The 21,260-nt window shown below is 43.4% G+C and overlaps 9 protein-coding genes across 9 annotated transcripts; 3 read left to right on the top strand and 6 right to left on the bottom strand.

Annotated features, from left to right (window-relative positions):
• Window positions 1-666: 666 nt before the first annotated feature.
• Window positions 667-2,302, bottom strand: EAE97_002166 (uncharacterized protein; the record flags this gene model as incomplete). Its single annotated transcript, XM_038872677.1, has 4 exons — window positions 667-1,763; window positions 1,821-1,986; window positions 2,048-2,169; window positions 2,230-2,302. 4 exons carry the CDS (start codon window positions 2,300-2,302, stop codon window positions 667-669), a joined length of 1,458 nt encoding a protein of 485 aa, XP_038735883.1.
• Window positions 2,303-3,064: 762 nt separating this feature from the next.
• EAE97_002165 (uncharacterized protein) lies at window positions 3,065-6,857 on the top strand (the record flags this gene model as incomplete). Its single annotated transcript, XM_038872676.1, has 3 exons — window positions 3,065-3,322; window positions 3,375-4,947; window positions 4,999-6,857. 3 exons carry the CDS (start codon window positions 3,065-3,067, stop codon window positions 6,855-6,857), a joined length of 3,690 nt encoding a protein of 1,229 aa, XP_038735882.1.
• Window positions 6,858-7,080: 223 nt separating this feature from the next.
• On the bottom strand, window positions 7,081-7,305 carry EAE97_002164 (uncharacterized protein; the record flags this gene model as incomplete). The annotated part of the gene is made up of 1 exon (XM_038872675.1): window positions 7,081-7,305. One exon carries the CDS (start codon window positions 7,303-7,305, stop codon window positions 7,081-7,083), a length of 225 nt encoding a protein of 74 aa, XP_038735881.1.
• Window positions 7,306-8,130: 825 nt separating this feature from the next.
• EAE97_002163 (uncharacterized protein) lies at window positions 8,131-12,514 on the bottom strand (the record flags this gene model as incomplete). Its single annotated transcript, XM_038872674.1, has 3 exons — window positions 8,131-8,696; window positions 8,807-11,604; window positions 11,657-12,514. 3 exons carry the CDS (start codon window positions 12,512-12,514, stop codon window positions 8,630-8,632), a joined length of 3,723 nt encoding a protein of 1,240 aa, XP_038735880.1. The 3' UTR covers window positions 8,131-8,629.
• A 386-nt stretch (window positions 12,515-12,900) lies between these two features.
• EAE97_002162 (uncharacterized protein) lies at window positions 12,901-13,853 on the bottom strand (the record flags this gene model as incomplete). The annotated part of the gene is made up of 3 exons (XM_038872673.1): window positions 12,901-13,388; window positions 13,442-13,656; window positions 13,708-13,853. The coding sequence occupies 3 exons, from the start codon at window positions 13,851-13,853 to the stop codon at window positions 12,901-12,903; spliced, it is 849 nt and encodes a 282-aa protein (XP_038735879.1).
• Window positions 13,854-14,817: 964 nt separating this feature from the next.
• EAE97_002161 (uncharacterized protein) lies at window positions 14,818-15,249 on the top strand (the record flags this gene model as incomplete). The annotated part of the gene is made up of 2 exons (XM_038872672.1): window positions 14,818-14,883; window positions 14,935-15,249. The coding sequence occupies 2 exons, from the start codon at window positions 14,818-14,820 to the stop codon at window positions 15,247-15,249; spliced, it is 381 nt and encodes a 126-aa protein (XP_038735878.1).
• A 35-nt stretch (window positions 15,250-15,284) lies between these two features.
• Window positions 15,285-16,439, bottom strand: EAE97_002160 (uncharacterized protein; the record flags this gene model as incomplete). The annotated part of the gene is made up of 2 exons (XM_038872671.1): window positions 15,285-16,345; window positions 16,406-16,439. The coding sequence occupies 2 exons, from the start codon at window positions 16,437-16,439 to the stop codon at window positions 15,285-15,287; spliced, it is 1,095 nt and encodes a 364-aa protein (XP_038735877.1).
• A 368-nt stretch (window positions 16,440-16,807) lies between these two features.
• On the top strand, window positions 16,808-17,899 carry EAE97_002159 (uncharacterized protein; the record flags this gene model as incomplete). The annotated part of the gene is made up of 1 exon (XM_038872670.1): window positions 16,808-17,899. The coding sequence occupies one exon, from the start codon at window positions 16,808-16,810 to the stop codon at window positions 17,897-17,899; it is 1,092 nt and encodes a 363-aa protein (XP_038735876.1).
• A 287-nt stretch (window positions 17,900-18,186) lies between these two features.
• EAE97_002158 (uncharacterized protein) lies at window positions 18,187-21,135 on the bottom strand (the record flags this gene model as incomplete). The annotated part of the gene is made up of 4 exons (XM_038872669.1): window positions 18,187-19,005; window positions 19,054-20,494; window positions 20,541-20,974; window positions 21,034-21,135. The coding sequence occupies 4 exons, from the start codon at window positions 21,133-21,135 to the stop codon at window positions 18,403-18,405; spliced, it is 2,580 nt and encodes an 859-aa protein (XP_038735875.1). The 3' UTR covers window positions 18,187-18,402.
• Window positions 21,136-21,260: the final 125 nt, after the last annotated feature.

The following is a 21,260-nucleotide window of genomic DNA, read 5'->3' as shown; positions in this document are numbered from 1 at the left end:
GATTCGGAAAAGATGTGAGATGTGATGATTGAGGTTATTCCATAGAAGATGGAATTGTAGGAAGAAAAGAAATGGACAGATTGTCTTCTATGAGATTCTTCAAAAGCGGTTGTCAAAAAAGTTATGGGAAATCTTTCACGTGAAAGGCTCAACAAAATCATTATACATGTACATACCCTTCGTACCCTTACCTGTTCTCATGACGTCTTTTCTTGTAAGCGAGTTCTAAAAGAGTGACCTGAGAAAAGGAAGCTTAATAAGCACGTGTATCACCAATACCTGGGTACGGAATTTCCACCCTCCCACCAAAATCTAGACCTTCCTACCTTCCACCTTCCTACTTTGTAATATTAATAACCGATGAAATGTTGAACAATATAATTTTCATTTCATACCAACCAATATACCTAAATTTCCCTATAAATTTCGATTTGTTCATATTGTACCACTCACTCCATTTGTTGCATTCAATACAGAATGCATAATATAATGCAATCTTTCCTAATTGCGCCATCATGAATTTCCCCCCCCCAAGGTCATGGTATCTTCATACAGTAAGTTTATCCCCTGGATTCCTGTTCAATTTCCATACCCCATTACGCCTGCCTTCCTTCCCTTGACCCAAAATAATGTTCCCCATGATATGATATGATTCGGTATGTCAGATCACTGTCGTCTCGTTCTAGTTTTCTTGGCTGTTGTTGCAGCATCTTCCTCTTCTTCGTCTTGTCCTTTCTTCAAGTCTTCATCTAATCCCCATTCGTCTTTATCATACCAATCCTCACCATCTGACATATCACGATTGTCACCGACATGTCCTTCGGCTTTTGTCCATTTCAAAACCAAATGGCGCATACGATCGGCTCTCAATAATCCGTCGTACACTTTCTGGGCTCCTCGGATAATCTCTTCTTGTTTCTGAATATAGTGTACCAATAGTTTCCTTAGTTCGTCAGCCTCTCCATGAGGTAAGTAAAGGTCTCGATCAGGATACGAGTTCTCAGGTGCCAAAAAATAAGGATGAACGAAAGGCTCGCCATTTAAATCGGGTGTGATAGACCTCGAACGAGTCGCATTGTCGAACACCGCCTGTGCTTGGGCGCGAGTCCTCATACGGCGAGGAACAGCATTCATGACCGTAATATCTTCATTATCTTCAGCCATGGGCTCGATGTCCATCGCATCCCCAGACCCTTGCGAACCCTCTTGGTCCATCTCAACATCGTCTGGCGGTGGTGTCAAACCATGTGCCAATTCTGAGTCGTTGCCAGTGCCGTTTGCGGCAGATGTGTCGGCAATTTCTCCATTTGCCGAGTTAGATGCCATATCTTTGTCAACATCTAATGCCTTTCCTTTCCCTTTCAAATCCTGAAGAGCAGCGACTCCAGAGGCAGCATCGCTCTCGATACCCATAATCATCAATCCTGAAGCAGCTACGCTATCGTCGTCAGAAGCCAGAGCTACTCTCGACATCATATCCGCGTGCTGTTTTTCAATTCTCTTTACCTGAGCCCGATGACGTTCCGTTTCTGTCTCAAAAAAAGAAGCGTCATGATCAGTTTCAACGGTTTCACACGGCATCCAAGTATCATGGCCACTGAGTCGAGTTAGGAGATGTTTAATCTTCCACAAAGATGCCATTTCTTTCTGAAGCATCTCTCCCGCATTTTTCGTCAATTCTGTTAAGACTTTCGATGTGAAGGGCTGCGATAATTTTGGATGGTCAGGTAAATCGGCGGCAGAGGTCAAAGGTGCAAGGAGTTCTACTCGAAATAATTAGCGGGAGACTTCCAAAGTAACAATATTTTGGAATCACGAACCTTCTAGTTTTATGTTTGCATATGGATCGAATTCTGCTGCTGCTGCCTTCGCGATTGAAATCTTCTCTTCATCTTCTTCGTCGCTCTCGATATTCTCGCCGTCTTCGTCAATAAGCGGGGGTTTCCTACTAATAATATCTCTCGTGTAGCCGGCATGTTCAATTGTCTAATGGTAGACAAATATTAGACAAAAACTCCGAATACTCTCCCCAAAGTGCAAACATTACCTCTCTGTATATATGTCGACCATTTGGCGGGGCCAATTGACCTTGCTGCACGTATCTTGCCCTCTTTCGTAATTTGTTTCCTCGATTTGTAAGTCTTTCGATCGAAGCATCGGAATCTGATTCTGCCAAATTATATCAGATATATCGATCAACTTATTCCTCTAGTGTAGACCAGTATATACCATATGCTTTTCTCTTGACTGCTCTTTTCATAGCAATGATTGTATCCGCGATCATAGCAGCTTGCGAAGCCATTGTGACAACTTTCGAGATATGTAAATGAGAACAATATCTTTATGGCAGCTATATTCTTAGAGTCCTACAAGCATGCCGTGATTGTTCGCATTCGATCAAAGCATCCAAGAGCTGAATCTGGGGTGCCTTGAGTACGGGGTTGTTATGGAAGGAAGGTATTTGATCGCAATGAGTTTGTGGGAAACTCGAATGTATGCGCCGGTTTACTTATCCTTGACTATATGAAATAGAATGAATCCCAAGTTTCTTATATCGAGAAGTAGGTAGGAGGGCAAGAAATGGGCAGAGAGGAATTTACAATGTACAATAGAAATAAAGTCGAGAATGATCAAAGTTATCTAAAGAAGCTTTGTACTTACTGGGAGGGTACAGCGCGAGGCTACATCAATCGGCATGTCGGTGCTTATATTTAAGGATGATCCGTGCATCGCGAAATAATCAGCCTTTCGTAGGTACCTATGGTCTGAAGTTGTGAAGTTGTGTATTTCAATAGGACGCAAGCATTGAAATTGATACATCATTATATTACATTTGAGTAATAATCTTTAACCTATATCCTCTTCCGCCAATAGTTTGACATTTCAAAGGGCTGCGTTCAGATCCAGGTTAATCGCGAAGTTCAGCCTTGCCTATCTTCACATTCGAACGATTCATTCCACAATCGACCAATTTATGTTTACGAAATAACATTGCCTGGCAACGAATCCTGGACTGCTTCCATCTGTAGTCTTATGGAGCTATTGAGACCACAAGACCATCAAGATGGATGGTTATGCGACTCAATATATTGCGCATAATTTACCATTGCTCGTAGTCTCCGGTTTGGGAGCTGATCCATCGCCGACCAATGCCAGATTGAAGGAAGGAGGGGTGCTAATCACCTCTGATATTGCCCCGTTGGAATCAGAGGATGCGAATTTCATTCTACAGTATTTCAAAAAGAGTGACGCGGGAAATCTACCATGGAACGCAAACGAGCATAGTGAGAAGAAGAAGTTCAGGGTGAAGGTTATTGGACGGGTAGCTACAGATGGGCCACTCTTCTTGAAGTCAATCACTGAAGGGTTCATAGGATTATATATTACCAAGTCGCAAAGCTCCACCTCCAACGAATACTTCGCATTCCCCCGATTCTGGGGGCTCTGTCCCTAATTCTAGACTTATTTTGCACTCTCCATTATCTCCACTGACCCCAGGATCAACGATCTTCCCAGATGGATTGTTGGATACAAAGTGGTTAGACAAATACCAAGATCTCGTACCAAGCGCATATCTTTCATTCTACAGCTTTACATCTGATCCGAACTTGGCAACTTTACACGATAATCAGTTGAAAACGGATATCAACAATATAAAAAATATACTGAACAAATCGGGTTACAAAACTCGGCTTATAGTTGCATTATTGAGCGAGACACCCGGCGTGCCACTGCCTGATGTAGAAGAGCGTCTTTCTAATATTCGTAAAGCAACTGGTCTTGATTCGAAAACTTCCTTGTTTTTCTTACCTCCACAAAGCTCCTCTGTTGAAATTGAAGCATTTGTCGATACGATCTATTTTACTATATACCCACTTTGTGTTGAATATTATCGTGACTTGAGCAAGCACTCAAGAAGGAAGCGCAATAGAGGTGTGGTTCCACCTCCAACAGCTCCACCCACGTCAGGAACTTCACAAACATTAACTGGACAAGGATGGAATGTGAGATATGACTTTAAGCTTGGAGTCTTTGCCGAGTTCAGGCAGGAAATGGATGTAGCTGTTCGTTCATATGAAAGTGGCTACGAAGCATTGTTGGGCGAAGAGGTCCTTGAAACCATTGCTACATGGAGTCCTCGATTCAACGAAGGGCGTCTCATCGCCGATGTATTTGCAATCAGAATCCTGCGTTGTCTACTGTGGAATGGACATTCATCAACTGCAGTCCGCAGATGGCAAATACATCGGGACAGGATACGTGACTTTGTGGATCGTAGAGGCAAAGGTTCATCAACATATGGCTGGCAAGCATGGGAAGCTCGTTGGGCAACTATCATGGCTGAGATGATTGAGAAAGTTAACTTCGCGGATTTTACCCAATCTAAGTCGACCATATATTTACCACTTGACAAAACTACCTCAAGTGGGGTGCAGCCATGGGAGAACCTCCACCATCCAGGTTATTGGTATCGCGAGGCTTCGAAACATTTAATGGCTCGTCGAGCTCTTGCTTTAGCAATACCAGAGGAAGATAGATCTCCACCTGGATCATCCCCCGCTTCACAAATTGCGAGCAGAGTTTATACTTATGATACATATCTTTGCCCTCAACCTCATGAGGAGAATCCTTTACCAGGTCGGACAGGCGTTGATCATGCAAGTCTTATAATTGACGTCCTGAACAAAGCTATTACTGAATTTCAGGCGAGAGGACAACACCGCCTAGTGCAGGAGCTCCTATTTCAATGCGGAAAAGAACATATGAAAAGGGAAGCATGGGATGACGCGTTACGAATTCTTCGTGCCCTGTGGCAGAAAATGACGTACAGGAATGAGGGGTGGTGGATTGTAGTTGAGGAGATTGCATGGACTTTGAGAAAGGCTGCTGCTAAGGTCGGCGATGGAGGCACAGTTGTTGCTGTGGATTGGGAACTTCTACATACCTGTTAGTATACCCTGACAGATAAAATCTATCATTTGTTAACATTCAACATAGGCTTTGCTCGTCAATCGAATTGGCATTACAATATCGAAAAGTCTTTAGACGGCCTAAACACAGTCAAGGTGAAGCCCGCCATTGTACTTCATGCCGAGGAAGTTCAATCCTTCTTGACTGCATCATATGCTTTCGAGAAGTCCGAAGGAAAGGTGGGTGAGCATTCATTGTCTCAACTAGCAATCAGGTCTTCAGCTTTGGCTTCATCGACGCCTGTAACCATTAGCGAAATACGCGTAGAGTTTACAGGTAGTATGAAACCCATTCTTCTACGGCATAAAGTCAACACTGAATATTCCGAGACTCTGAAAGCTGGCGTCTTGTTTAAGAAGACTTCCTTGATTGACGAATCAACTGTGGAAAAAGGTCATGATCCCGAAGATCCACCTACTCGACACACGTTGACAAGCTATGAGGATCTTACTTTCAGTCCTGGTCAGGTTAAAGCCTTCGAATTTGTAAATCTACTGCGAGAAGCAGGTGATGCAAAGGCTTTGAAGGTCATCTTTTCGATTGCCTCTGAGCTTTTCGATTTTGATTATGTCCATTCATTTGACAGGCCATCATTTCCTGAAATGTGGTATGGTGATAGTGGAACAAAGAAGAATATTGTTCGTACCAGGCCATCATCCATTCACGTACTTCCCAAACCACCTAAGCTGGAGTTACGTATCCTCGAATTCCAGGAGCAGTATTATACAAATGAACTTGTCTCTTTACATCTCGAAGTGAAAAATGGAGAGGAAACCGATTCTGTTGTAGACCTAGAAGCCCGTCTTCTTGGAGAAAACATTCCATCCAATATTGTCCTACGACGCCTCGATAAAACGGATTCACCAAGCGATACTGAATCTGAAGAAGATGATCATGAGATATCACTAGGTACTATTGCTAGTGGCTCTTCTATCACAGTGGAAATGGTCATCTCATCGATAGATCTACCGGCAGTTTATGATCTTAGTCTCAAAGCTTCATACAACCTCGTAACAGATCTGGAGACACCTATCTCACAAACGATGTCAGCACAACTTTCAATCTTGAACCCCTTTGAGGCTAACTATGATTTCTCTCCTCGAATTCATCCAGACTCCTGGCCGAGTTTCTTTACCCATGAGGAATCATTGGAAATCAATCAAGATGGACAAGATAATGATCGTGAAGCGTTTGGATTGGCACAAAAATGGTGTCTAACGACTCGCTTTGCTTCATTCGCAACAGAAGACGTAATTGTCGAAGATGTTGATGTCGAAATCCTCGGTTTACAAGGTGCCATCAAATGCTCCACAAAGAGACTAACCACAATACCCGAAGGCGGCATAAGAATTAGTCCGAACGAACTCGAAGAAGCTCAATTCGACACTTTCACGCAAAAATACTCATTGGACGACCGAGGCACAGCCACTCTTGACTTATCTCTCGTCATAAAATGGCGGAGAAATAAAGATGGATCCACTATAAATACATGTATCGTACCTGTGCCGAGACTGCTCGTCTCAAGTAGCGAACCAAGAGTTCTAGCTGCAGTAACCTACTCTTCGACTATCCCATCTATGATACACTTCGACGTCACGATCGAAAATCCTTCACATCATTTCCTCTCATTCGCAATTACAATGGATCCTAGTGAACAATTTGCATTTTCAGGAGTCAAACAGAGCACGCTTCAATTAGTGCCGCTCTCGAGAAGAACGGTAAAATTTAGATTATTGCCGACAGTTAGAGGGGAATGGATTGGTCCTATTAGGTGTGTGATTAGAGACAGGTATTTCCAGAAGGTGTTGAAAATTGCGCCGACGGAGGGAATGAAGAGTGATAAGGAGGGATTGCTTATTTGGGTGCCGAGTGATGAGGAGTTTTGATTTGGGTATGAGGTCAGGGAATGTATATTTGAGATGAAGAATTTATTGATTTGTTCTTACAGTGGTCTTATTTTGTTGCTGTGTTGCCATATGACATGAATGGCCTTTCAAAAATGTCATGTTTGACATGTGGTACGGTTCATTGTATTGTTAGAAATTTGTCAACAACAAACCTTACTCATCGCCCTCCATTTGAACTTGAGAAAATCCCATTACTTACGATTCAAAGGAGACGCATGCCGACTCCATCGCCACCAAGCCATTCATACTTCACTAGAGTCCATTTGTACAAACTGCAAACCCACCTTACCATTCCCTCCTCACCCCCCGCCGCCCTATCTCCATCCGCTTCCTCGCTTCTCCCCACCTCTCCAATATAACCTCCAAACTCGCCTCCCACAACAAGCACCCCCAACGTTCCGATGACGCAGCGGTAGAGTCCACTCATTTCGGGAAAAAAAAAAGAAGAAAAAAGAGTTTGTCCGCCTCTCTACTCGCACTTGGCGAGGCTTCGAATCGGACAGTGACGCTGAGGTACCGCCACACCTGTGCAAGAAATCACATTTGGTGTACTGGGTCTGGTACTTAGGCGGATCATTGGAGGTTGGGAGCGTCGCGCTCTTAGGCTTTTGTTGGGTTGAAAGGGGAGGGGTTTCTTTGGTCTTCCTATTTCTTTTTGACTTTTTTTGTTGGAGAGAGGGAGAGGGGGAGAGAGAGAGGGAGGGAAGGGGGGAGTGAATATGAATGATGGGTTGGATGGAGGTAGATTGGATTTTTGTGGGGCTTGAGAAAGAGGAGAGTAAGTAGGTAGTAATGAGATTATATCTTTTGGTTCTGACTTGTCTGATTGGGAGGAAGGAGGAAAGATGAAAGTGAATATCAGGTATATAGGGATGAATATTTGTAGAGACTAGGAGATGGGACGAGACGAGATGGGATAACAGCGGGTGGGAGTTTTCTCCACTGGCCATCCATTCTCTCTCCTTTCCAAGACTGTCTTTGTGTTTCTTCATATGATTTCCTGCAAGCACATCTGTATCTGCTCAAGATGGAAATGGAAACAAAGCTCTCGAGACTCCACCGGAACCGTTCTTCACTTTTTAAACTTCACATCTCTCCGCATATAGATCGGGAGCCGTTGTGGCCCAATATTTTATCGCACAATTGAAAAAAATATCAAGGAAAGCTTTCTAAACTTAGTTTCACTTGAATAAAACCGTTCTCGCGATTCAGATCTAACTCCAAGAGCTAATGATATATACCCCTTGATCCATGCTTCTCTTCTTGCATCTCTGCCCGTACTTCCAAGAAGAGATGGCTTCAGCACAAAGCTAGCTCTCAGTAACAAACAACACAATTACCGCAAGGTTTCATCCGTCCTGGTCAAGAGTCTCACACTCGGAACGCGAGGAAAAAGTATCTTAATGTTCGCATATCTTCATTCCGATCTCGATGACCATTTGCACTTCTCCTCACTTCGCACTTCAACTTTACTTCGGATACCGAATCCCACATGTGAGTACCGTAGGCTGTGAGTCCACTATGTATCCATGAATCCAATCTAGTTCTCGTATATACATCACACCACAACAGTAACCACATCATACATTCTCTACTCTCCAAACATAACCACTCGATCATTTCATCCACCGAACCTGCCATTCATCAAGGCAATATGATATTCGTCTGCAAACTCCATACCAATGATGCAATCAGTAAAATCAACCTAACGCCTCTGCTAAACTGCCAAACACTCAAATGGAACCAGTCAGCTATGAACCCAAATCCCCAAACAAAGCATCAATAACTTCATCTAACAGCGTAAATGTAAGATGTGCACTGAATGTAGATGTTAGTCTTGTCTCTTCATTCAATATCATTTCATTCAATTTCATCATCACCCGCACCACCCAACCCAACTCTTAAAAAGCAAAGAAAATAACACTTACTTCAGCCTCGGATTGTTGAACGTAGCAAATATCCTCCGACTAGCCGCCTGCGCGTTCACCCTCCCTACCACACTCCCCGCCAAATCCGGTATCAGCGTGGCCAGCATCAAACTAGCCTCTTTTCTGCTCTTGCTCTTTTCCCCCATCGTTCTGGCTTTCCCTTCCACCTTCCTCTCCCCCCCAGGCCACATGGAATCTTTAAGTATTGAAATATACTTCACGATCATGTCATCCTGAATAAACCCCTTTACATTTTCTCTAACTTTTCTCTCTATCGTTCCACCTAAGAGTTGGTGAAGAACAACCACTACAGCACGGCCGCGCAGCCAGTTATTTCCACGATTGAGTTCGAAGACTTCGAGGAAGATGTCGCAGATAGGTTTGACGAAGGGTTCTAGCTCTTTATCTTCGAAGGCGTTCAGTTCTGCTTCTGCTTCGGCTGCTGTTAGAGGGTCCTCGCTTATTGTTGAGGGCATGGTGATGAGCTGGTTGGTTGCTGCTGATAAGAGATTCTGTCCTGCGACTGATAGTTGGTCTAGTACTGGAATATTTCCTAGAATATCTTCCATCCCATCTGTTACTGAGTTGTAGAATCTTGTCATAATATCCTTCTTATTGTCGATGGCACCTGCGTCTTCTAATTCTGGAGCCAGAGCACTTTGGGAAAGGAATGCGCGCAACTCTCGACTTCGACATACATCTGGTAACAAAAGAATTTCTCGGAGATATTTTTCTAATGCCGCACGTCGCTTTTGAAGAAAATCTCCTTGTAGCTTCATGACCATTCGCCTACGAGGAAAATCAAGATGTCCTACTGATGGATACTTGATTCTCAGTCGTTGATGAAGTTCATGAAATTCGCTATAACGTCGAGTAATGGTCCAGGTTGCAGCCGGCATCTGTTCTCCGGCCTTTCTTTGTACTTCAATAACGTAAACAGCATACTCTCGACCGTCGTCCTCTTTTCCAACCATGATCGATTTGATTTTGATCGTGGAACGTCCATAAAGACTGTTATCACTTTCCTGTATAACATATTGCTGCCTCTGAAGCTCTTTACGGCGAATCTCTCTTTCTAAACTAGCCTTGGACTTTCGCAGGATTCTGAGCTCGGCTGTATTGTTTGTCAGTTCAGCTTTTCTTGTTAATGAATCAACCACAGCGTCTTGAGCTATAAGGCGATCGATGTCAGTAGTGAGGAGAGTGATAGCCTCTGCTAGACCCAAATCACCAGGAGCTGCCTCGTGGACTTGATCTTGGTTATCTTCATCGTCGTCCTTCTCAGGGTCGTCATGTTCATCGGAAAGAAACCTTTCTTCGTCCCCAAATAGATCGTTATCTGTGAATACACCAATTCTAGATGAAGTGTTTACAAGTCCAAGTGATGCTATACTTGGCTTTTCCGTTCGTTCATGTCTGTCAGCCCCTTTGCCATTCTCAAGTCCAAATAGATCCGCTCGCTTATGATCACTTGAACTTCTGTTTGAGATGTCGTTCGACGTAGAATTAACGCTTGGAACAGGTGAGTCCGGGGTATCATTAGGGCCAAATAGTGAGCTTCGAATATCATCAATGTTGGGCTTATCCTCCATGATCGTATTCAACGCTGCTTCCATGGCTTGCACAACATTGTTATCTGGAACAATCACGCCAGGTTCTTGATCAAGACTCATTATTGAATTTGCCATTGCATCGCTATCCAGGTCGTCATCTTCAAATAGGGGAGTTTCCTCTTCTAGAGAGGCCCGAGAATTTGACATGGGGTCTGATTGATGGGCGGTTAAATCAGTGAAAGACATGGCAGCCCGACGTAAATCTGACCTCTTTGGAATCAGTTTTGATGAACCTCTTGAAAAAGAAGGGGACCGTGTGTTGACTGTCATGGTAGTATTTGATCTGGGAGCTATCGACGGTTTACGCGTTGTATTCTCCAAATTAAGTGACGGTGCTGGAGAAGGTTGGCGAACTTTTGAAGCTTCTTGAGATGTGAGACATTTGTAGAAGAGATCTGATCTTTTAAAATGCGGGAAGAATTTATCTTGCATTACTTCCAGTGCAGAGGTTTGAGCGCGTAATATAGCTCTCCTAGCCATAAAGTATTGTTTTGAAGTTGCCTTGTTACCCGCCTTGAGAAACTCCTGGACAATACGTTTCGAAGTATCCGGGACTTTGAGTTCTGGCTTAGAAAGATACGCATCGTTTATCTGAGCAAGATCCGTTCTATCGGCATCAGTCCAAGGGGCAATAGTGGTCGGAACTTCTTCGTCTTCTGCACCATCATCCTCTAGAGGATTTCGAAACCCATCAACTACAATCCAAAACTGTACAAGAGACATACAATTCTGCCTATCCATATATTCCATGAAGTATGAAAGACCAGAAGGATCATGTAAGAGATCCACAAGTGACGCATGTTCGAGCTTTGATGCTTGAACGCCATTACGACCTGGTTGCGAGACCAGAGCTACACGATCACCTGTGGCAGCTAATTGGCTAACCCTTTCATCCAGTATTCTCTTTCCAATATCAAGTCGCCGCAAGTATACCGGATCTTGTCCATCCTTCAAAGCATCTCGCTTGAACTGACTGGATACCTCACTTCGAAACCTTCTAGCATCTGACAAATTGTTCGTCTTCCTAATCGCGCGAATGAATTTTTCGAACTTTCTTTCATGGTCTCCCGGTGACAATCTCGGAAACTGCGCAGTACGATTCGATTTAGGAGCGGGTGATGCATGCTCATCTAGTGCAGCTCGAAGTTTTCGCACAGTTGATCTATCTTGAAGCATGGAACGTCCCTATATAGTGTTAGCGCAAATCTCAAAATTGATGATGATTCGAGATATATACATATGCCTCCATTATCTGATTCCACATATCCGGATCAGAAAGCATTTGCATTATGGGGAAAAGAACGGCACAAGCCACCAATTCCCTGATCAAAACTCCCACCGCACGACTCCCGATAGCATGCTCTGGTAGAATCTCCGGCAGCAGTTTTTGTGTCAAATCCCGCAGATATTCTTGTTGTACCAGCTTTGTATCTGAGAAGGCCAGAGAAGCCGCAGAATGTAGTTTCCCATCATTGTATTTCGCCGCTATCGCAAGGTCCAACTCATCAGATTCCGTAACACTTCGGTTCAAATTCTTGCCTCTGATAGCAACCTCCGCATTGTAGAACTCCTTGAAATGCCCTGTCAGAATAGGTACAAAACGGGTGGTCACAACCTCCACCAAATCTATATCCAGTAATCGATCTCGCAGATTGACAAGAGCCAATCTTATCGTCTTGTCGACCTCATTGGTAAACGTCGGGTTCCTACTGATACCCCCATACCACGAAGCCACAAAATCGCGAAGTATAAGGTCTAAGAAATCGTCGAGGGCGCATGACACTATAAAGGAGTCTGGAACCAATGGCTTTCGTACATGCATTTGTCGTGTGCGTAACGCGGCTATTTCCTTCTTCCATTTCGTCGCGGCCAGAAATGCAGGTCCTTTTGGGCGGCGTACAATGTGTTCTTCTCCGTATTGGGAACCTCTAGATGTAAGAAGTAGCAAAGCTATGAGCCCCACGATGGGTACAATCAGTCCTGCGACAAATGCATATCCAATCCAGCGCAAGGTCGGAATCCAATTGGTAGCAAATCCCCAGGCAAAAAATACGGCAATACCAGCTAAGATCACATCCCGACGACTCAGGGCCATAATCTGTGAAGGGTAATTGTATTTATGAACAGCATTTTTGGTGGGAACTTTTTTGGGAGCTCTATTGAGGTCTCACAATGGTTGTAGCTTTCGGCTTTCAGGGTCCTCGCGTAATCTTTCCATTCCATTTCACATGCAATATGACCAGACACAGTTCGACGAGCATATTAATCCTTTCACAATGGGAGAATAGACAATTAATGAATTGAAATGTAGGCATAATTTTAGAATTATATGTTCATTTGGTTTCTCTTTTGGACCTTCAACCATTACAACCCTTGTCAGAGCTGGAATCAACATGAGTTCCCATTGGCTGACTTCTGTAGTCATTTTTGGTGTAGATGACATTCCCTCAAGATATTTTGATATCTGCTTTCATCCCTCTTTTACCAAGGAGGATCTTCCAATCGCTTGAATAATGCAACAAATTTTGGTCCATTATTCCTCGTAACCTTCTTTCCTTCTTCAGTCTCCGTTCTCATTATATTGACACATTCATCTGCTTCTTGCTCCTCTTCTGCAACGCGCTCAAAAGTAGGATGTGCGTTGAAATGTGTAACCATCCAATTATGAAGGTCTTCAACATCCGTGATAGTATATATGATTCCTCCCGGTCGAACTACGTAAGCATACTCAGCGGCTAATGTGGTCGATACAATTCTGGCTTTGTGCTTTCGTGCTTTGAAATGAGGATCTGGAAAGCAAAGAAAAATCTTTGACAGTTGATGTTTTTTGAAGAAATTTGGCATAAATTTCATGGTATTGGCTCGTATGCATGAAGCGTTTTGAAATAGACCAGATTCCTTTTCTTGAACTCTTAGAGCTTTGATTCGTTCTTGCACATATTCTGTGACTTGTGCTCGAATTTCCATGCCTGGTTATAAAGGATTAGAGCTGTGTTAAGTGATTGTAAGGAGTGATTCATACCAAGAATTAAAGAATTTGGTAGTTTGGGAGCTAAAGCTACTGTCAAACCACCAAATCCACAACCAATGTCTGCAACTTCAACATCTTGCTTCATCTTCTTGAGGCTACTAGAGTCTGAAATTGATGAAGGTTCTTCTGTGCTTTCAGAAGCCGCTGCGGACTCTGCATAGGCGGGGTAATGCGAAGCCCAATCCATCTGAGCTGGGGAAGCAGGACTAATACCAGTCAATGAAGCCTCTTACAATGGCAATGGCAAGCGTACGTACTATACCAGACGATGATCCGAGAAAGGATTTGCATGCGCTCTCTGTCTGTAGAACTTCTTCTTTGGCAATTCCTTACTCTCCTCGCCATTTTCTCTCGCAGTTCTATAATCCTCCCGTTTCTGCTTTTTATTCGGTGGGCCTGCCATATCGATTGTAGAACTTCTAAAATTTCTTGACAGTCAACGATGTATTCCTTGATATAATGGAATAGCGAGTGTCCGAAACGATGGGAGGCTGTGGTTGTAGTGCAAACGAGGCTTTAGCATGACGGAAAAGCTCAAGGCTGAACTTTTTTTTTTTCGCATGGAACCTCAGATGCACAAAATAAAATGTTAGTGGATAGTGGAGTCCATTTTAGTTAATCAGAGGCGTGAGTTTATGGATTTTAGCATTTTAGCATTATTTTTACTATATTATCATATTTACATTAAACCCTTGTGGAGCAGTCAAACACGAAGCTACAAGGTCCACGGGTACCTAGGAAGGGTAGGTGTGATTGACACCATGATACCTACCTAGTACCTACCCCTAGTAACTTTAATCGTCATCTTGGGCCACCGCAGTATTCTGATTGCGATAACAACATTATTCATCCCCAGGATATTATATCTAAACATTACATTATGAAGGACGGACGACCTCAATAAATTACAATATTACAACAAACCTCGAGAATTGCATCAAGGAATGAAATCCACATTCGTTACCAATACCATTACTTGAATGCAGCTCTTGGCTAGAGGCTGATACAATTGCATACAATCTCTTTAGGTATGTGCTTGTATCGTACCATAAGCATTGAAGTATTTAAGCCATTCCATCCTTCATTCTTCATTCTTCATTCTTTCTCACTGCTGTCTCTCCATTCCTCTCAAATTCCATATATCGATATGTGAAGGGACCGACCATTCGCTTTCTACTCTCACATCAACCTGATTCGAGGGGCTCGTACTTGGCGACTACATCTTTAACAACAATAAGCATTTCCTTACAGCTTCCAGAGAGAAACACGAACTGCATACGGATTCTCAGCATTATCGCTCATTCAATCTTTCAGCGTTTAAGGAAAGAGTTTTTGATCTTCGCTCCCTGAGAGTCTTTTCACATAACATGCCGTGGTTCTCAATTCTTCCTGAAAGTTTAGCGTTTGTCGAAGTGTGGGCTAGAAACACGTTTGTAGGTATCTGCTACCAGGGACTTCGATTACTGAACTAATATCATACATAGTTTGTACTGGGTATACTGTGTATAGGACCCTGGCTATTAACTCTCCTCTTCGATATTATTTTCTACCTTTTCCGCTTAGTACACCATGAAATGCCTTATTTTGGTGGGCGAGCAAGAGATAGACCACGACCGCGTGCACCGAGCCTGAGTGAACGACCAAATGGCCAAGGACGACCGAGAATCTTAACAATGCCCTCAGTGAATGGGACAGTCAATATAGCAGGAGTCTTGGAGGAAACGGCTGAGGGAATAAAGAAGGGAATAGAGGAAGCAGCGCAACCAAGAAAAGATAGCGGCGCGATAGTAGACGATTAAACAGCAAACAACTTTTATGGTATTATAACTGAATTTCAAGACAATCTTTCGAGGACCTTAATGAGATCACCTGTGACACCCATTGCTGTTACATCTCCTCCGGCACCAGCTCCCTGAATGATTAAAGGATTGGATCCATAGCGCTTCGTGTAGAAGCTGATGATGTTATCACTTCCCTTGAGGGCGGCAATTGGGTGAGATTTGTCGAATTTCTCCAAACCCACTTTCACTTCCTTCTTTGCGACATCGATACTTCCAACGAATCTCACAACCTTACCCTCCTTCTCGGCGGCAGCCTTTGTTTCCTCCATCTGGGAATCAAATTCTGGCAACTTTTGAAGGAATTCATCTCCACTTGAAACGCTCTCCAATTCCTTGGGGATCAAGCTTTGGACTGGAAATGAAGTTGGAGATTCAACCTCAAGACCTGCCAATCTTGCCAAAATTGTCAGCTTTCTGGCGACATCCAGACCGTTCAAATCGTCTCTTGGATCTGGCTCAGTATAACCCAACTTCTTTGCTTTAGCGACCTCGGAAGACCACTTTCCTCCTGAACCTTCGGTTGGAGCGAATGAGTTAAACAGGAAGGACATGGTGCCGCTGAAAACACCTTCGATCTTAGTTACGGAATCGCCTGTGTCGACCAATTCCTTCAGAGTAGAGATAACTGGTAATCCAGCACCGACTGAACTCTCATGATACACCTTAGCACCAGATGACGAAGCTGCGGAGAAGATATCCTGCCACAATTTATATGATCCAGAAAACGCCTTTTTGTTGGGAGTGACTATTGAGATTCCTTTGGACAAAACTTGTGGATATGCATCTGCGACATCTTGCGAACTTGTGTTGTCGACAAGGACGACCTTTGCAGGGGCAGCTGCTAAGTATTCAATGATCTTTGGCAAAGAGAGTGGTTCTTGTGTGGAGTCTGCGAGGGTATTTGAGAGGTTGGAGTATGAAAGAGGAGTGTATTTTGGGCTGTAGAGAACTTTCTTGCTTCTTGAAACGAAGATGAGGGATATTTTGGATGAGGTAAATCGTTGAGAAAGAGCCTCAAGTTGAGATAGAAAGCATTTTCCTACACCACCAGCACCTAATCAAGTATTAGCTAATTAGAGCTCATGTTAATCTATCAAAGATTGGAGATTAATACCAATCACTGCAACGTAAATTTCCTTGGCTACCATGATGACTTGATTTGTTGATGATTAAGATTGAGGATTGAAGATTGATCAATTGCAGATTATTTGGTTTGAAATAAGGTTAAATGTCTTGCTCGTACTGAAGAATCAAAATGTTATGAATAATGAGCAATTACGGAAGGATTGCAGGTGGTGGGGTTGTTTCTATGCACAATAATCCGATCTCGCACATATTGATACCCCTCTCTCTGATATCCACTTTACTAATTTCCATTGGTCAATTACAGATGGACGAGGCCGCGATTTCGAGCTCCCCAGATTCCCTCAGCTCAGCCTTACGAGAATATACATCAAATCGATGATCGTATTACTTCCATCTCTCCTTCAACTACAACAACAATAATTCCTCCAAAATGTCCAACGACCCTAATAATCTTTACAATTTCAAAAGACCTAAACTCCACTCCGCCTCTACTAAAGAATTATCCTCTTCTACAAACCTAGCATTCTCCTCGACTCTCTCATCACTTCTCGCTTCTCAGACGCAGGAGTCTTCATCATCATCCACCACCCGCGGTCGTCCTCGTCCCTCCAAAACTAGAGAAGACATCTTCAAAACACACAACAAAGGAACCAAGAAACGCGCCGCAAAAGATTTAGATGATGATGAGGATGGAAATATATATACCCAGATTCGAAAGACTGGCCAGGGAGAAAAAATAGATGATAATACACTCCACAGGAGTAAAAAACGACTTGCCGAAAAAGCAAAGATTTATTCGCGCTTAAAGCGCGGTGATCACGAAAGACTCGGAAACGGAGATGGAGATGAAAACGAAGAAACAGAAGGGCTCGTAGATTTCGATCGTAAATGGGTTGAAGGAGGTGAAAAGGATGAAGACTCCGATAGCAATGATTCTTTTGGCGGCGGCGCTTCAAACGCAGAAGATAACCAACTCGTCGAATATGAAGACGAATTTGGTCGTCTCCGCCAGGTAACCAAAAAAGAAGCGCAGCGTCTCGAGCGTCAGCGTAGGAATGCCCTCCTTGGCGCAGAAGAACTAGAGCGCATGTCCGCTCGTCCTGCCCAGCCTTCTCAACTTATCTACGGCGATACTATCCAATCATCTGCTTTTACATCGACGCTGGATTCCGAAACCGCAGAAAAAATGGAGGAGTTGGCGAAGAAGAGAGATAGGAGTGCGACGCCGCCGGAGATGAAACATTACGAGGCGGATAAGGAGGTGAGGAGTAAAGGACAGGGGTTTTATAGCTTTTCGAAGGATGAGGAGATGAGGAAAGAGGAGATGGAGAATTTGGAGAGGATGAGGAGGGAGACGGAGATGGGGAGGAAAGAGAGGGAAGGGCTGAAGGAGAAGAGGAAGAGAGAGATTGAGGAGAGGAGGAGGGTGTTGGGAGAGAAGAGAGCGAAAAAACAGGCGGATGCTTTCTTGGAGGGGCTCGGCGATGTGCCTACGCCGACGCTGATGGATGGAAAGGAATGAAAGGAGTGAAAGGAGTGAGAAGTGGTGTTGATGTTCAATCTCATCACATATACTTGAGCGATGATGCGTATCTCATCATTTGATGGAAATAATTGGACTTCAGCATCGAGCGCTCTGAGAGAAGCACGGCGTCAGGAACATGAAGATTGTAGACATAAAAAGATAGGAACCATGATACCCCAAATACATTGACATTTAATTCGCTACAGCCCCTTAAAGATGCCATACTATCCCTCTAGACAAACCTTTTAGAAGAAGCAATGCATCAAGAACACTCGTTTTACACAAAATTCGTGATATACGTATCTCATAAGCTAAAATACAACCCGATATATCAATATTACAGCTAGCTCCCAAAATACCTCCGGCCTGCAAAGGACATCGCTTCTTTTCTTTTGTAATCCGTCCATCCAACCAAAAAGTCCAAAAGGTATATGAATACATCGCCATCCCTAATCGCCAGCAAGAACATCAATTGAAGCTTCACCATCTACTTTCTCAAATTAACGCTTCAGCAAATATTTTCTGTCCCACTTGATTTGTTGAGACATAGCAACATCTAACAACCATTCCACTTTGACAATCCTCGGCTCCATATTTCCAGCCTTAGCCATCTCTTCAAACTTCGAATAGAGAGCTTGTTCAGATCTCTTGTCGCTGCTGATTAAGTAAACTGGTTCTGGGGGTCCATCATCTTCTTCCGGCTTGGTAGGTTTGATAGTTGGACGTCCTTTGAAAGTACCAAAAGTGGCGCCGTTGACTTCTGCGATTTCTCGATAAGTTTCAACGCCATTGTCGATGTCGACAGTACAGTATATTGGAATTGTGTTTAGAAGTCGACCTTTGTTGACTGTCGCACGTTTCAAAGCATCCTTCAACTTGACATTGTGCTTCTTTTCGTTTTCTGCATCTACCAATGGAAAGTCTTCGACGTCCAGCATCTTCCCGGCTTTGATACATGCCTCAATGTACTTCTCTGATACGACGGTAGGTCCATGTGCGAGACCGACAAGAAATTTCCTAGTTCGAACCATTTTGGGTGCAGCCATGATATTGACCTTTCCATAACCAGTCCACAGAGAGATGCCAAGACTACGTAGTTTTTTCTGATGAAAGTTAGTAAAGATCGTGACACAACAGATGAATTAACTTACAGTATCTGTATCCTCCTTAGTTGGCGCGTCCGGATTGGACCAAGCCTTGTAACCAGTAACAAGCATGCGAACTTGGACTTCTGGTTTTGATGCAGTTTTCGCCTTCTTTGATGGGCGAACATCAACCTCCTCGCTACCACTGTCACTGTCCTCATCATCTTCTTGATGTTTTACCACTGGACTCGAATTGCGTTGCAAATCTCGTTCCTTCTCGATTTTATTCGCAGCCCGATCACCCCCAAATACATGCCCTTTTCTCTTCTTCTCTAATTCGTACTTTGCAATATCAGGAGCCAATTGATGAAGGGCATTGATTGCTTTACTCTTAGCGCTCCGACTACTAGTCGATGAAGGGGTATCGTTTTCTTTGTCCAAAGATGTGCGCTTCTTGCCAGCCGGTGTAGAAAGAACATTTGTAGGGGCTACAGAGTTTGTGGAAGTTCCCTTGCCTTTGCTTTTAGATTTTGGAGGAGGTGCGATTACTTCAGCCCCCTCATCTTCAGTTTCGCCATCCATATCGTGATCTCCATCTCCATCTACATCCCGATCTCGAATTGTCAAATTCTTCATTTTGGAAGGCTTTGGACTATTTGGACCTGGTGTAGGATCTTTGGGAAAGTATTTCCTCTCCAAAGCCTTTTGATCAAATTGAGTTTGGCCAATAACTTCACCAAGATTTGTTCTTGGAGGGAAATGAATATAACGAGGATTCGTTAATATCTGAACCTCGCACTTGGCATAACTTTCTTCAAGCCAAAGGTGATTGATCATGTTGATATTCCATTCGGCAGCTGCGTTACACTTCTCACTAGCCTTTCGAGCGGTGATCAGATGTGTATTATCTTGCTTCATGCTTTTTGTAAATTCGCCACCAGCAGCGTTTACCAAATTTTCAAGGTAGATGCGTGCCTCACCACCATAATTGGAGAGTGTTATTTTGTAATTCTCGAAACCTGGTAACCCTCCTTTCGGAATAGGGTAGTGAAGAAGTCTCCGAGTGGGATTTGTCCATGTATTGTGAGCAATCATATAGTAAAGCCATGAAAGATTACCCACGTGAGTTGAAGGTGATCGAGAGGCAATGACATAATTTCTACCTTCCCGGTAATTACAAACAAACATATCAGCCTGACGTACTGAGTTTGTAATTGTACCTTGCCCATGTTCGACGAGATCCGAAAGTAATCTGGTGAGTCGGCTTCCAAGGTCCAAGTCTTTGGACAACATCACCTTCTTATCCTTAAAAACATCCAATTTACGTTGTATAGGAGAAGCAGTTGGAGTCTCGAGCATGTTTGAGTGCGCTGCAGTAGCACCTTCAAGTCGTGAGGAGGAAGGTATTGGCAGACTATCTTCAGGGTTTAAGAGGAATATTTCGGGATTTGGGAGTAAATATGGTCGTTCGTCTATGCGTTTTCCTAACTTCAAGCAATCATCAAACCTATATTTGATTAGTTGAGAAAATGTGACAAAGTCGAAACACTTACCACTGCGGAAGGACAATTTTGCATTTTAATCCCTTGTCTTTCGCCGCCTGGCACTTTGGATGATCCATACTAAGAGCACAAATATGAGTGACCAATTTTGTTAAGCTATTACTTTCCATCCCCCCCATAGCGCATGTAGCACCAATTATCGCAACTTTATCGCCCTGTGGAATATCTGCGCATGTAAGGTGGACATTGGAAAAGATATATCGTTCATCTGGTGTGTAAGGACGAATTGGTGCTTGTCTGCGTCGGCTGAGAGATTGTGTGACCCATTCAGGTGTAATGACCGGTACAAGCAAGAGACCTGCTTTATCATAACATGCGAAGTCGGTTGTAGTAGAGATAATATGGGTAACTTCCTCCAAGTTCATGCTATCGTCTGTTTTCTTAATCTCTGCCGAAGCACCATTGTCCTCAAGAATTTCTCTCAACTACCAATTCATGTCAGTACACACAAAAAAACATCAAGGATAGTTTTGGCGAGGTATACCTGTCTTGCTTGAGGTATTGGAAGCTCTTCGCTCACAATGATAGTGATAGCACAGCTATCGAAGAGGGGGAGCGGAGCGGCGCCACTTTCTACTTCAGTCATATTGAGATACAAATCTACATGCACAATAGAAAAATTGTATGAAATGTAGCTAAAGCCTTGGTAATAAATACTGCTACAATGTTTGCTTGTTGTAATGTCGAAATGTTGAAATTGTGTTTGATCTA

The sequence above is a fragment of the Botrytis byssoidea genome, assembly GCF_014898295.1.
Source record: "Botrytis byssoidea strain MUCL 94 chromosome Unknown BBYS_004, whole genome shotgun sequence".
Lineage (NCBI taxonomy): Eukaryota > Fungi > Ascomycota > Leotiomycetes > Helotiales > Sclerotiniaceae > Botrytis > Botrytis byssoidea.
Note: the sequence above shows the minus strand (reverse complement) of the source record. Positions and strands in the feature narration are given on the sequence as shown.